Raw genomic sequence first — 14584 nt, 5'->3', positions numbered from 1 at the left:
GATCTGGATTTTATATATATATTATGCATATACACACCCTACTCAGATTGCATCTTTCAGACTACTCAGATCCAAACGTCTTTCTTCCCATTTCTTCTTCTCGGACTCTAACCTTTCTGTCCATTTCTCTATACTCTTGTCTTTGAACATACCTGCCATCTTCCTTGATGAATCCTCGACTTCTAACAGAGCCCCTTCTATCTCTGATTCATCTTGTTCTGGATGCATTGATGATACTGCGTTATCATACGCATTCACAAAATCCGTTGATATCTGTAATATCCGACGATAATCATTTTGATTTAGTTGATCGAGGAATTTGGGGATGGTGGAATGAAGGATCTGATGTAATGCGAGTAAAGGTTTTGCCTATTGAAATATCGAACACAGATTGATTGTAAGCTGGCGATCTCTCGAGCAGCTTGTGTAGTACAGAGCGGCGATACTTACAACTTCCGCTCTCTTTCTCTCTTCTTCAGATAAAGCTTCACCACCCAAATCCAACTCATCCCATCCATCCTCCCCGTCCTCATTCACATTCTCATTCTCATCCTCTTTTCCTTTGTCATCGGAGGCACTCTCCAACAATTCCTTGAACTCCTGCCAAGCATCTTTCACCGTACTCTGATGAACCTTCCATCTCCTCTTCAAAGCTGACGGTTCATCTTTCGATAAATCATTCAACAGACTATCAATGGATTCCCAAACTATACCTGTCGAACTTAGATAATCCCCATTTTCTTCTAAAACTCTGGTATGTTTATTTGTCTCTTCCACCACACTTATTAATCCTTCTTTCCACTCTTCAGCCAGAAGTTCCGTTGAGGGTGTGGTAGCTAGTAACACGCACGAAATGAGTTTACCGATATATTCAGATATCTTTCCTAGCTGTTGGATCGCAGCGTCAATAGTGATAGGAGGATTGAACGATAGACCTAAAGCTGTAATGGATTGTCTCAATTGAGCCAAGAGTTGACCGACTACGTCTCCCAAGGCTGGTGGGATGTCGGAGGACGAAGTTGAAGAGGAGCTACAGGAGGTGGTAAGGGCTTTGAGAGAGGTAAGGACGGTCTTTTGACATTCCTTCAATGCTTTTTGTAATTTTGGATCTGTAGCTACAGCACATGATCAGTTCTGGGGACATTTTCTCGTCGCGATACCCTGGAAGACTTACCAGTCATATTGTTTTCGTTTATCTCAGTCTTTTTGTTGTTTACCATGCAAATTTGAGGTCATCATATTCCTCATTTCATCAAGAGACCATTGCTGAAATTCAGATCACCTCTGAAATTATTTCACGGCGATCTGCCCGACTTACGTAACCCAGAGCATACTCGATCCGACGCGACTGTCAACAACATTATTCAGAGAAAAAACACCGTCATCATCATCATCATCCATTTCATCTCTCTCATCCTTCTCATCTTCCTCCCTCTCTCTCACATATCAATCATACCATATGCTCAACAAGTAGATACAACCAGCTCCCACAATGCCCCTCGTCACAGAGGAGTTCCATTTCACTCCTCTACCTTCTTCCTCGTCTCACCAACACCTCCAACCACCCTCCCAACCCCCTTCACGCCCTCAATCACCCAATCAAGGCAACGACGCTATACCCGACTCGTTCCTCCCTACAGATGTCGGTGACCTGCTCAGTGGACTAGGTGCAGATGACTTGGATGATTTTGGAGATATCGATGATGAAGATATAGGTAATGATAGATCCTTCGAGGAAGCTCATCCCAATAAACCAGAATTCGATGTTGGTTTCGGTGGGAATTCAGATGTGGAGATACCCATACCCAAGATGGTAGGGTTCGCTACAGCTGGAGGTAAAAAATTGAAATCACCTTCGAAAGAAGCTATAGCCAAAGCCAATAAAATATGGGCTGGAGACGATATGGATGATGGGTTCGAACAGAATAAACCAGCTAAAAAACCTCGTTTGAGTGATCCAGAAGAAGAAGATTACTTCCCTCCATTTGACGAATCAACCATAGACTTTCCAGTTGATCACGTAGGATTCAAAACTGGTAAAGGGAAAGATATGGCACCTCCTCGTGCGGAGTCATTACAACGAGCTTCCAAGATGTTCAACGAGATTGATCAAGCGACAGCGATGGATGAAGAACCTTCCTCATCTTTACCCTCATCATCATTTCAGCATTCTACTTCTGTGCCCAAGTTACGTGGATCATCTTCTCGCGCTACTTCTATCAAACCTCTCGCGCCACCATCGCTCAATTCGATGCAATTTGCAGCTAAGCTGTTTGAAGAAGTCGACCGCGATCAAGGTTTTCAACCTTCTGCTTCGACTTCTGTTCCACCTCAACCACACCCACAGACATCAGGCTTCTCGCTGGCATCCGGTGGAGCAGCTCCCAAGATCAGCGAGTCTGCTATGGCGAAGGCTATGAGCATCCTTGATGGCGATAGTACTCCTTCCAAACCTACTCCACGATCATCTTCCACTTTCCATTCAGCTTCAAATAGACCATCAGCTTCAAACAACAACTCAGAGCCTATGACATCAGAAGAATACATCTCTGTGTCAGAGAATCAGCCACGACCGATCCCTTTATCCTCGTTCAAGTCAGCCTCTGGGAAAGAAGCAGCCCCTCTGAGTACCGCCAGTAAAGCTGCTGTTGCTCATCTATTCAACGACCTCGATACTAACATGGCAACTCCCATCCGATCTCGACCTCAAGCTCCACTTCAGCCACCTATCAGAGCCAACTCGCCAACAACAACACCCTTCTTGCGTCAGAGATCGTCCTTCGCTCAACCCTCAACCCCTCTGCGTACTCCCGTCGGCAACTCATCTGCTTCTTTGGCTTCGAGCAAAAGACCTATACAGATCAAAACACCTTCCGGACCAATTAGAAGAATTGGACTCGGCTCAACCCCCTCTCAACGGCAATTCAAGAGAGGCTTTTCGACCCCTTTCAAGACAGGCTCTGCTTCGACTTCGATCTTACCTGCTCCTGTTCAGGATCCCGGACCTTCGACTCCGCGACAAGTCACCCATTACCGTTCTGTCTTTGATTTAGAACGTGAGTACTTTCTTCAGCTGGATATACACATTGACTGATCTTTGTATCAGCACCCTCGCATCGTCAAGATTACAAAGCTGCCTTTCTTCATCCCCAGTACTATGGTATCGACGAATTGAGGGAGATGAACATGTGAGTCGTGTTTGATTCGTGACTGAGGTGCACATAGCTAATGTTTCGATAGTCCCAATGATATATTTGCCATCGACCTTGACACCGCTCCTCGTTACCGTTTCTTATCTGAAGACGATTCTTTCCTCGGTCATGCAGAAGCTTTGAGTTTATTGCAAGCGGATGGATGTGAATTCGCCAAAGCGAAATGGGTTGAGAATCATTGGGCACAGATTTTGTGGAAGTTAGCTGGACAAATTCAGGCTAGACCGGAGATATTCCAGGAGAAATGGCGTTGGAGTGAGGTAATCAATCAGCTCAAGTATAGGTAAGTGCGCCGTCTACGATTCCAACCTTTGTGAGAAGCTAAATTGGACTATTGATAGATATGAGAGAGAATTTGGTGCCGCTGAACGATCAATCATCAAACGAGTACAAGAACATGATTCATCTCCTAGTCTTCCAATGATCCTTGTCATCTCTGGTATCCATCAAGCTCAGGTAGAAGGCAAGGCAAAATACTCCTTGGACTTAACAGATGGGTGGTATTGCATCAAAGCTCAGATTGATGCGTGTCTTCAAAGAGCTGTAACAAAAGGTAGAGTCGCTGTCGGACGAAAGATTGCTATTTCAGGAGCCAAGGTACGCAATTTACCCATGACCCAACGGCCGGTAGACTGATTGTGACGCTATAGCTCGAATCGGGAAACGATGGTCAAGATGTCTTAGAGGCGTTCAATAACTCGCATTTGATCATATCAGGCAACTCTTCATCTTTAGCCAGGTGGCATGCGAAATTAGGTAAACAGTCTCGACCTTTCACCGCGTCATTATCGAGTCTTTCAGTAGACGGTGGTGTGATCACTCTCGTGGACGTGGTGCTGGAGAAGATATTTCCCATTGCATTCACCAATGGCAATGGACCGCCATGGGGTGAAGAGGAGGAACAGATCAGACGGGACCAGTGGATGGTGAGTCTCACAGTCTTTCTGATACGCTTGTGTATACATCCATCGATCGTACGACCCGGTTGCCCTCCCCTCCTATACTCCCTTGGACTATCTTTACTTCATGTGATCTCTTCTGAAATCGTTGTTCATCGCTGATGCCCCCCTCAGGAACGATATGAAGGTGAAAAGACCCGACTTGCAGATAAGATGCGCAAACAGATGGAGAAGATGGAAGATCTGGCATCTTTGCTCGCCCAATCGGCTGAAGAGAGTGATCCGGTCAGTTGTGAGTGCTGGATATATCAATTGCTACACTTTGCACAGTTGCTGATATATACGCCGTAGCGGAGCCACCTGATTCTCTGGAGTACGATTATGAAACACTCCTCGAAGCCAAAGATGCTTTGAGCTGCCTCAGAACCATGTCGACCTTCCAGATCGTTCATTTGGCCAGTTATTCCAATATGCGTATAATGCAAGAGATGCAGGATAAGCAAATAGAGATGGAAGCGGAGCTGGCGGTGAGCCATTCGGTTTCGTTGGTGTATAGGCACAAGCTCATCATGTGTTGTCTAGACTTTATGCCCCAAACGAGATGTTCGCGATTTTAGGATGATCCGCGTAGTCGATGCCCAATTAGGGAACCGAGATCCATTCAGAGTGGGAATGTTGAACGTGTGGGATGTCAAAGCCCTGGGAGACAGAGCACTTCAAGAAGGCAAGAGATACATGGTAAGCCAAAACCCTTCTCATCCCGGTTGATCCTATTAACGCTTCTTATATAGATATCCAATATCGTCCCTGGTAGAGGCGGCGAGTGGACCCTGCATAGAACAAGAACAGACAGGGCGGAGATTTATCTTCACACGAGAAGAGATACTCGATGGCAGCCTGTAGCATAAGCAATATTGCAGCATATATCTCTCGAAATATCAGTAACATGTCATTTGTACCAATGTTGTAAAGTCGAATGACCAATGACAAGTATCATATATCATGCATCAACTATCAAATCTATTTCTCTATGTGATTTTATACTTTCGACACGGCTGATCTAGGCGGACAAAATCTACATGGATCAAAGGTCAGAAGCTGTACATCACGGCATTCGTTGATCCATTACATGATCTGTACTCACCAACCTGGTACCTCCATCAATCACGATGTCCGCGCCGTTGAAATATGCTCCGGCAGGGGTAGCGAGCATGAGAGCTATGCCGCCAATCTCTTCCCATCTACCCTCTCGTCTATATATTGGTAGAGCGAAGAATGCGGTAGTTAAGGATACTGTCAGCTTGTAAAACTAGGAATTAATAAAGATAAGGGATCACGAACCCAGATGGTACGCCTTTGATCAGTTGTTCGATAATAGGGGCCAAAGGTGCGTCGACCTCACTCGATCCAGTGGTCAATTGCGATTTGAACAGACCTTATCAAAGTACGAATGCAAGTCAGTACGCTTCAAGTCGACTCGATGTACATCTTATGAACAAAAGAATCAAGGCTGACCAGGGGATATGGAATTGACCCTAATTTTCAATGGGATCAAATTGGCAGCCAATCGTTGAGTGAGATGGATTTCTACGGTATCAAGATCATTAGTCTTGATCAGTGTAGATTACTCACTACAATTCGTTTTAAATTGAGAGTGTGCACTTGAACATACCAGCTGCTTTGGCACTTGCATAAGCGGGATGAGTTATTGATCTGTGTAGAAGATTTCATTCATTGGTCTCTCGTTAGCGAACTGTTCGTCGATGCAGTACAATACAGTATTCGACTTCTTTGGAATTAGCTCACCTATCCATGGTCTGTCCCCCAATCGAAGTGATATTGGATATCACAGGGTCACTCGATTTCTTGAATAAGGGGATCAATTTGACTGAGAGAAGCCATGGTGCTGTCATAAAGTATTTTGTCATGTCGTTGAAGTCGGACCTGTTGTATTATACAGGTAGCCTGTCAGCTTTACACATGAATGCATCGTATGACATGGCATAGCAGACGTACTCTTCAATAGACCATAATTTCTTTTCCAATTCGACGGGATCGTCCTATCACACCAAGCCCCGATGCCGTGTTAGCTTGAAAGATACTCTACTCTGATCCACTGAGATATAGACCAAACCAGCGTGACTGTGACTTACAATGTCCGCTCGTACTTTGTATACTGAGGCAAACCCAGCATTGTTCACTAGATAATCGACCTGCGATTCATACCATACAGTATATGATCAGTTCCTTCAATACTTGCAACTCGATGTGACATGCATCAACTAGCGGGTGAATACTCACCCTATCAGTCAACGATTTGATTTTCTCGTATACCTCTTCGATCCCCTTTTTCGAAGATATATCACCTTCGATAGCTATGACTTGACCCCCATTTTTGGAAGCTTGTTCATTAATCTCCTTGGCGGTGGTGTCTAGAGTCGCAAGTCGTCGACCTATAATGATGACCTACAGGATCTCTATCAGAAATACTGTAGAAAGCTGAATATACGAATGAGATTCTTAGTCACCTTGGCACCATTGACTGCCAATGCAGTGGTGATAGCTCTTCCGATACCTATATATTAGAAGATATCAGCGTTCATTCCAACGTCAGGTAATTGAGCGCAAAGAGCCTCGCCTGTTCCGCCGCCTGTAACTACCGCCACCTATCAATTAAATACATTTTTCAGTAAATTAACTCGTCAATCACTTTTAAGCTTAAAAGGCTTGATAAAGTAAGCTTGACCGAGACTGACTGACCTTGCCCTTGACTGAGAAGAGGTTACCAATTTCGAATGATGAGAGTGACATGGTCGGTGGAGTATGTGGATAGGGTCAATTGAACTGAGTACCAATACTGAGTACCAATGTACTCTCTGACATCCCGGAACCGGTTTTCTCCCTTTATATATACATGCATGTCCTCAATTATGCATGCAAAAGATCGAGAACCAATGCTTGTTGATGACTAGCTTGCCTCATGGGATCGGTCAGCCAGTGGCGGAAGGGTTTTGGTTATGACCGAAGGGCATTCTGATAGGTGGATTATTCAGCTTTCTCAACTTTTCCCGAACCTTGACACCAACAATGAAGCTAGATCAGGTAGTTGTGAGGGACAAGGCAAATGGCACCATCGAGATCGATCCAAGACCAGGCCGGTGATACCTGTAGGAAGGTCAATTTCAACTGAATTACCAATGTTACTCGGAACAAGCTAATCAGCGCCTATTTCAAGATCGGGGAGGGGTCAAACAAGATGAACAATCAGTTTCATGTCTTCGGTCAAGCACTGTACATATCACATCTCAGAAATATCAAACTCCCAGCCGGCCTTTGCTTCTCCTTATTGAACATCGTTAGCCGAGGTAAACTATTGACAATAACAACCAATCTCTTTAGCGTCTTGATTCCCGCAGAGTTGCGACAGATTGAGTGATACTTACAAGTCTCCAGCCACCATCAATAATGATATTGGCTGCGTTGGTGTAAGCACCAGCAGGGGAGAGTAACATCAGGGCAGCGCCTGCGATCTCTTCCCAATGACCCTCTCGACTAGACATCAATCACATAAATTAGAAAGTCTCACTGAATATGGACTTATACCCTTCTACTCTGACGAGGAAGGAGACATGTGTGATGCAAATTGAGTGTACTTACCCTTTAGGGATGTTCTTCAGTTGGTTTTGCTGGATAGACCAAAGCGGGGCATCTCGATCGGTCGTACCCGTAGTGAGTTGAGACTTGAAGATGCCTGACCAGAATGAAATCGATCTCAGCTTTCGCCAAATGAACCCAGAATTGCCATATGATGATGTGTTAAACTTACCCGGAGCAATAGAGTTAACTCGAATGTTGAAAGGGGTAAGACCGGCAGCCATAAGCTTAGTCAGGTGAGTTTCTACCACATTTATGACTAAGTCAGTATCACTCATGGACAAAGGAATGAAAGTGGAGCATACCTGCAGCTTTCGATTGAGCATAAGCCAATTCACAACAAGCCCTACAACATCCAGTGTCAGTGGAGCTCATCACACAAGGCGAAAGATTTGCTCACCTGTTCAAGAAATGGGAAGCAAGGGAAGTGATGTTGGTAACGCATGCATCGTCAGATTTTTGGAAAAGGGGAATACATTTCACTGCGAGGAGGTAAGGTCCGGCAACGTGGATGGCAGTCATATTGGCGAAATCGACGCTGTAATATTCAACATATTGCATCAGCTAACGAAGCTGAACTATGTCCTGGCTTCAAAGCCAGAGCCGAATGAGATGGACATTACTTACTCCTCGATTGACCAAAGCATTTTTTCCAATTTGGTGGGATCGTTCTATCCGACATATCATCGCTCGATCAGCTGGGCGGAAAAGCCACGGAAAATGACGGGGGTACGTACAAGATCATCCGAGTAGACTCTCCAGTTGGCTGAGAACCCAGCATTGTTAACAAGACAATCGAGCTATGATTTAACAGAGATCAATCAGATCATATTGCCTTTCAATGGACGAGAGTCATGAGCAAACCCACCTTATCAGTAAGCTTGGATACTTTCTCATATACTTCTACAACTCCAGCTTTGGTTCCTACATCTCCTTCGATAGGGATACATTCACCACCTGATTGAGCTCCTTGAGCAGCCGTGTTAAGATCTTTGGCTGTCTCTTCGACTACGTTGAATCGTCTTCCGATAATAAAGACCTATCAGTCAGACAATTCAGTCAGAAATCTCCTATATATGCAGAGAGACTCACTTTGGCTCCATTGATTGTGAGGGCAGTAGCGATGGCTCGGCCGATACCTGTTTACGGGTCAATGAACTTCAACAACATCAAATGCAGCCGATAAATCTTACCTGTACCACCACCGGTGACAATGACAACCTACGGACGCAAGGATGTGAGCAGGATCTATTGTACAGTAAAGTACATATCGGCGAGAGGCTCACCTTGCCCTTGACTCCGAAGAGGCTATTGATACTGAAAGATTGAAGAGACATCCCTGAAATTGTTCTGAGGAATACGTTGGTACTGTACCGTAAATAGGAGATGGGAAGAGAAGTATTTGATCTCGGGATCCAAGGATGATGTAGCCATGTTACCTGATGTTCTTATACTGAATTTCCAGCCTGACATTCGAGCTCCCAAGTCGGGTCTCCAAATGATATCGCGATCAAAGCTGAAAAAAGACCTCGACCCAAACCTAAACTTCCCTTGATAAGATCTAAGCCCCGGATCTGCGTAGTCAAGGCGGCCACGGTCACCATCAGGGGGGTAACTAGCATCACTAGGATCGTTGATGGGGGCGTCGCGATGGCTCGTGAGCATAACGCAGCTTGACTTGGCAGCATCTAAATCCGTTTAGTCAGCGAAGATTTCGATAAGATAGTTCAGCTAGTGAGAGTGGAGGACGGTCGATCGTCAAGTGCAAAGTCGATTGTTTTGAGTGAGATCATTAGTGCGTGTGATGCAGAGGAGTGTCGTTGTCGACCTGTAATTAGCACAAGCCCATAGTCATGGCTTCGCTCGGAACTAGATTAGCAGATTGCCCTGAGCGTTGGTGGTTCTTGTGATCGCCGCCATCTTTCTTCTTGATGGAGATGAATCATCATGAATATGCTACCGAGAGTCTTCCGACGTTGGGGTAGGCTCAGCATCTTATCCTGAAGCTCTAAAAGCCGGACAGACAAATCAAGCCATGATGATGATGAACAAGAAGATCGAAAGTAAAGTGGGGGGAAAGAGGAGCGGATTTTAGCTGGGTGGTGATTTCCGCCACTTTCGTTCATGTGGATTTTGATTCCGTCGTCATGTCGTTCTTAATCTAACAAATGACTCTCTCTGTCTACTAACATCGAAAAGTCAATACTATTGTTAGCCTATTGATAAATCATCCATTCATCGCATCTGCATCATGTCGACCTCGATCCTCCCATCGACAGACGGTAATGCGGGACCGTCCACTGCTTCAAATGGTTTACCGCCTTTAGCTGATTTGGTAAGGAGGAGTACGAAGAGAACGAGGGTTGTATATGGTGTAGAAGCAAGTTCCATCGATGATGGATTGGCTAGAGCGTGAGTCTCAGTCCAGTATACAATCCACTCTGCTCATGGCGTTGGGGGAATTGAGACCATATCAGTCTTCCTGCTAACCATGAGAGGTCTTGCTCAGAAATAAGATCAAGCTCGCCTCAAAGTTAGCAGCAGAGTATAAAGATGTTCAAACGCTTCCACCTATATTAGCAAGTCAACAAGGACCTACAGGACCCAAACGACCTGCCGCTGCAAATGGTAACGGTTCATCGGCACCTGGACCTCAAGCTGGTCAGAAGCTGATAGGTGGACCTGAAGCTGCTACATCGTAAGTGTCTGCCTGTAGGATAATATCCGTTTTTTTGACTGACCTGGTTTTGTAGATCATCAAATACATCTGATCCCGCTGCTGAACCTAGATCGCTAGTGAAATTCAGACATCAACAAGGATTCGCGGCGGAAGGTGGTCAGGCGTCGTCTAGGTTATCGCAGGCTTTGATGAGGAAGAAGGAAGCAAGGGAAGTCAAACCTGAATATCACCCACAATGTAAGTTTTTATTTTCCAATCTTTCAATCCATCTTACTTCCTGTGCTGTCTTGTTCAGTCAGATATGCATGCTCTTCTGGTATCGAAGCTAACTTGGAAAAAAATACAACCCATAGGGAAACTTACAAGAGTCATTTCGGGTCATATGGGTTGGGTCAGAGCGGTAGCTGTCGATCCAGGAAATCAATGGTTCGCTACTGGTGCAGGTGATCGAGTAGTGAAGGTGAGCTCGATATCCACCCATCCATGTTCACAGGCATTGTATACGGAGCTGACGACGAATGGTCGTTGCACAGATTTGGGACTTGGCAAGTGGAGAATTGAAATTATCTTTGACTGGTCATATCTCTACAATTAGAGGACTAGCTGTGTCGGATAGACATCCTTATCTGTTCTCGTGTGCTGAAGATAAGGTAAGCTAGATCCATGTCCCATTTAGCCACCACTATCGAGCATATGACTGATTATCGTTGTTGGTAGATGGTAAAATGTTGGGATTTAGAGACAAATAAAGTCATCAGGCATTATCATGGTCATTTCTCCGGTGTCTACTCCTTATCGTAAGTCAAAGTTGAACAAAATTTCTGTTCGTTTTTTTACCGGTCAACTGACATATATAACAGTGTTCACCCTACGCTTGACGTTCTTGTAACCGCCGGTCGAGATGCGAGTGTTCGAGTAAGTAATGTTTACTCTTCTACTATCTAACTGTTGCTGATAGACTTGTTTTTAGGTATGGGATATGCGAAGTCGAGCGAATATTTTCACCCTCACTGGACATACCAGTACAGTAGCAGATGTGAAGACGCAAGATTCTGATCCTCAAATCATCTCGGGAAGTATGGATTCGACTGTTCGGTAAGTTATCGTTATCAAGCGCCCACCACCTTTTGCCAGCATACTCAATACTTAACCCATAGAAATAACGCTGATTAATCCATGGGTGTGATCCAGATTATGGGATCTGGCAGCAGGTAAATGTATGACGACTCTAACGCACCACAAGAAATCCGTCAGAGCATTGGCCATCCATCCGACCGAATACTCCTTCGCATCGGCAAGCTCAGGTGGAAACAATATCAAGAAATGGAAATGCCCCGAAGGAACTTTCGTGCATAATTTCGTCGGTCATGAAGCTATTATCAATACTTTGAGTTTGAACACTGAAGGTGTCATGTTCTCGGGTGGTGAGTTCATGTACCTCATATCTAGTACAGAATGAAGATGAAATGCTGATATGATGATATGATCAATCTAGCGGATAACGGTTCATTGACTCTATGGGATTACAAGACTGGTTTACCGTTCCAACATCTCAAGGATATTCCTCAACCTGGTTCATTGGATGCCGAAGCTGTGAGTTTGCTTGATTTTCCGGGTGACTGGACCAGACGGCTTAGCTGATATCATCTTTGGGATGTTATAGGGTGTATTCTGTTCTACTTTCGATAAGACTGGTACGAGGTTGATCACGGGTGGTGCCGATAAGACAATCAAGGTGTATTCTGAACAGGCGTAGACTGATGTGATAGATATAAGAGGACGATAGATAGAATGCATTGTATAAATAGAATATATTGCTCGCTCATGAAACACAAAAGTGCGGTCAAGCCAATTCACATTGGTAAGGATACTGCAAATCATCAACCTGAGAGAGATAATGCATAATTTTGACCTAAATGTACCGCAGAAACCGTATCCCAAATGACTTCCGTTTTCATCTCATCTCCTCCTTATACAGACAATTCAGCCTGTTTTACATTCTTCAACTGATCCTGGTACTTCTCCAAAGCAGGTTTGACCCAATCCCTGACAAATCCATCAACTTGTTCTGGAGCTCTTCCAACGAATGTGTTAGGATCTAATAAATCGTCTAGCTGGTTCCAGATAGGTTGGAAATAATCATCTTTCCTGATTCTATCGATCAAATCGTTCTCTCCACCTTGTTCTTTGACCACTGATCCAGCTTGATGAGATAATACTCTAATCTTCTCGTGACACTCTTGTCTGTCACCACCAGCTTTGACAATTGCCATAATGACATTCTCGGTAGCCATGAATGGAAGTTCCTGTGAGATTCTTCGTGCGATTACTTTTGGATAGACCACCAAACCTTCAGAGATGTTTTGGAGAGTCGTGAGGAGGATATCGGCGGTGAGGAATGCTTCGGGGATGGTGACTCTTCGGTTGGCACTAAACAGGCAATGGATATTGGCAAACGATTCTTGGGTAGCGAGGATTGGGAACGATGTACAGGATGAGAGGTTTTGGAGAGGATATGGATTATGTGACTCACCTGTCATCTAATGTCCTCTCGAGCCATTGAACGGAAGAGGTCATCAAGGTGTTTTGGTAGATTGCCATGAGGTGTCTAGCGAGAGAACAAGCTCGTTCACATCGCATAGGGTTTCGCTGTATGAGACAAAGACGCCATCAGCGTCATTTTCCTGCACAGAAACGACTCTTGTGATGTAATTCGGATAGCACATAGTATTGGTAGAATAAAAGGTAAGTACCCACCTTGTAAGCCATGGCTGATGAACCAATTTGATCTTTTTCGAAAGGTTCTTCGATCTCCTTCAAGTTGGCAAGAAGTCGGACTATGTAGTTTCTCTTTAATCAGCAAAAATCCGGACATCAGAATGATATATTCATTTACTCACTATCAGTAGCAATCTTATGAACTGTCGCACCGAAACTTGACAGCGGTCCCAAAACATCCGCATCAATCTTTCTAGAGTAAGTCTGGCCAGTAACGGGATAAGCGTATGGGAACCCAAACAATTCGGTCACTCTTTTATCTAACGCTTCTACTTTATCGTGATCACCGTTGAAAAGGGTCAAGAAGGAAGCTTGAGTACCAGTCGTTCCTTTTACACCTCTGAAACCTAAATCGTTTCTTGCTCTTTCCAAATTTCTCAAGTCCCATAATAACTCTTGAATCCATAAGGTCGCACGTTTACCGACAGTAGTCAATTGAGCAGGTTGGAAATGAGTGAATCCCAATGTAGGTAAATCACGATATTTCTCAGCAAAGGAGGAGAATCGAGAGATGACGACGGCAAGTTTGGGAAGGAGGATGTCGAGTCCTTCTCGAAGGAAGATCAGGTCGGCGTTACTAATGTGGAATATCAGTATTGTCAATTGAAGTGGATGGGTGGTAACCTCTGAGCAATGATGGACTTACTCGGTGACATAACAGGAAGTAGCTCCCAAGCTATCAGTCATATCAGCTGATACTCTTCGCTCCTCGAATATTTCTGGCTCACTGGATGATCCCGGCAGCCTCAGGAGCGACAGTACCGAAAGTGTGGACATGAGCCATGACATCGTCTGTTGTGATTGCACCTCATTAGCCATAGGAATTCCACATTCTCGCAATGGTTGTACTCACGTCGTCGTTTCTTTTCTTCCTCGGCAGCAACTTTCATCTGAGCTTCGTCAAGGTCCAAATTGGCTTTCATCTGTTCGATAGCTTTGTCAGAGATGGCAAGACCGAGTTCCTACATATCGTACATGTCAGCTGAGGTAGTATGACCTAATAACGCGTTTCATAGCTGACCTTCTCGGCGATGGCCAAGTTGAGCCATAGCTTTCTCCAAGTACCGAATCTGGTCTACAAGTACATACTTATGAGCTAGTGTCTTGCGTCTACGGGGGAACGATTAGCTTACACCTGAAGAGAAGAGTTTGGACATCTCCTTGGATGCATATCGACTGTCCCGTCATGTAAAGTCAGTCAAGAGAGCTATGCAAGGCGCATACAAACGCGAAGTGGAGCTCACGAGGAGAGGGGAGTCTGATAGCTGTCCATGTTGACTGCTCTGATCTATGCTTAATTCAGCTGATACGGTGATGAATCACGCAAAATGACCTGGCCAACTTTTCAACTTTTTTTCTTT

General features: G+C 44.7%; 6 protein-coding genes across 6 annotated transcripts; 2 read left to right on the top strand and 4 right to left on the bottom strand.

Annotated features, from left to right (window-relative positions):
- Positions 1 to 42: 42 nt before the first annotated feature.
- On the bottom strand, positions 43 to 1220 carry V865_002651 (uncharacterized protein; the record flags this gene model as incomplete). The annotated part of the gene is made up of 3 exons (XM_066226451.1): positions 43 to 369; positions 451 to 1109; positions 1175 to 1220. The coding sequence occupies 3 exons, from the start codon at positions 1218 to 1220 to the stop codon at positions 43 to 45; spliced, it is 1032 nt and encodes a 343-aa protein (XP_066082548.1).
- A 272-nt stretch (positions 1221 to 1492) lies between these two features.
- V865_002650 (uncharacterized protein) lies at positions 1493 to 5019 on the top strand (the record flags this gene model as incomplete). Its single annotated transcript, XM_066226450.1, has 9 exons — positions 1493 to 3056; positions 3107 to 3188; positions 3241 to 3495; positions 3554 to 3809; positions 3863 to 4138; positions 4286 to 4403; positions 4463 to 4638; positions 4694 to 4849; positions 4903 to 5019. The coding sequence occupies 9 exons, from the start codon at positions 1493 to 1495 to the stop codon at positions 5017 to 5019; spliced, it is 3000 nt and encodes a 999-aa protein (XP_066082547.1).
- Positions 5020 to 5171: 152 nt separating this feature from the next.
- Positions 5172 to 6922, bottom strand: V865_002649 (uncharacterized protein; the record flags this gene model as incomplete). The annotated part of the gene is made up of 11 exons (XM_066226449.1): positions 5172 to 5186; positions 5256 to 5364; positions 5453 to 5546; positions 5627 to 5698; positions 5784 to 5824; positions 5918 to 6055; positions 6128 to 6171; positions 6265 to 6324; positions 6413 to 6577; positions 6640 to 6686; positions 6868 to 6922. The coding sequence occupies 11 exons, from the start codon at positions 6920 to 6922 to the stop codon at positions 5172 to 5174; spliced, it is 840 nt and encodes a 279-aa protein (XP_066082546.1).
- A 532-nt stretch (positions 6923 to 7454) lies between these two features.
- On the bottom strand, positions 7455 to 9102 carry V865_002648 (uncharacterized protein; the record flags this gene model as incomplete). The annotated part of the gene is made up of 12 exons (XM_066226448.1): positions 7455 to 7481; positions 7555 to 7663; positions 7769 to 7862; positions 7938 to 8009; positions 8071 to 8111; positions 8166 to 8303; positions 8393 to 8436; positions 8503 to 8565; positions 8634 to 8804; positions 8858 to 8904; positions 8959 to 8986; positions 9052 to 9102. 12 exons carry the CDS (start codon positions 9100 to 9102, stop codon positions 7455 to 7457), a joined length of 885 nt encoding a protein of 294 aa, XP_066082545.1.
- Positions 9103 to 10016: 914 nt separating this feature from the next.
- Positions 10017 to 12201, top strand: V865_002647 (pre-mRNA-splicing factor PRP46; the record flags this gene model as incomplete). Its single annotated transcript, XM_066226447.1, has 11 exons — positions 10017 to 10177; positions 10275 to 10463; positions 10519 to 10682; positions 10799 to 10905; positions 10979 to 11095; positions 11163 to 11242; positions 11306 to 11360; positions 11416 to 11540; positions 11637 to 11869; positions 11941 to 12038; positions 12109 to 12201. The coding sequence occupies 11 exons, from the start codon at positions 10017 to 10019 to the stop codon at positions 12199 to 12201; spliced, it is 1422 nt and encodes a 473-aa protein (XP_066082544.1).
- Positions 12202 to 12415: 214 nt separating this feature from the next.
- Positions 12416 to 14496, bottom strand: V865_002646 (adenylosuccinate lyase; the record flags this gene model as incomplete). Its single annotated transcript, XM_066226446.1, has 10 exons — positions 12416 to 12875; positions 12979 to 13094; positions 13203 to 13282; positions 13346 to 13800; positions 13870 to 13899; positions 13952 to 14015; positions 14077 to 14185; positions 14245 to 14298; positions 14357 to 14399; positions 14468 to 14496. The coding sequence occupies 10 exons, from the start codon at positions 14494 to 14496 to the stop codon at positions 12416 to 12418; spliced, it is 1440 nt and encodes a 479-aa protein (XP_066082543.1).
- Between the last annotated feature and the right edge of the window lie 88 nt (positions 14497 to 14584).

This window comes from Kwoniella europaea, chromosome 1 (genome assembly GCF_036810445.1).
Source record: "Kwoniella europaea PYCC6329 chromosome 1, complete sequence".
Taxonomy (NCBI): Eukaryota; Fungi; Basidiomycota; class Tremellomycetes; order Tremellales; family Cryptococcaceae; genus Kwoniella; species Kwoniella europaea.
The sequence above is the reverse complement of the archived record's forward strand: the minus strand, read 5'-3'. Positions and strand labels throughout refer to the sequence as shown.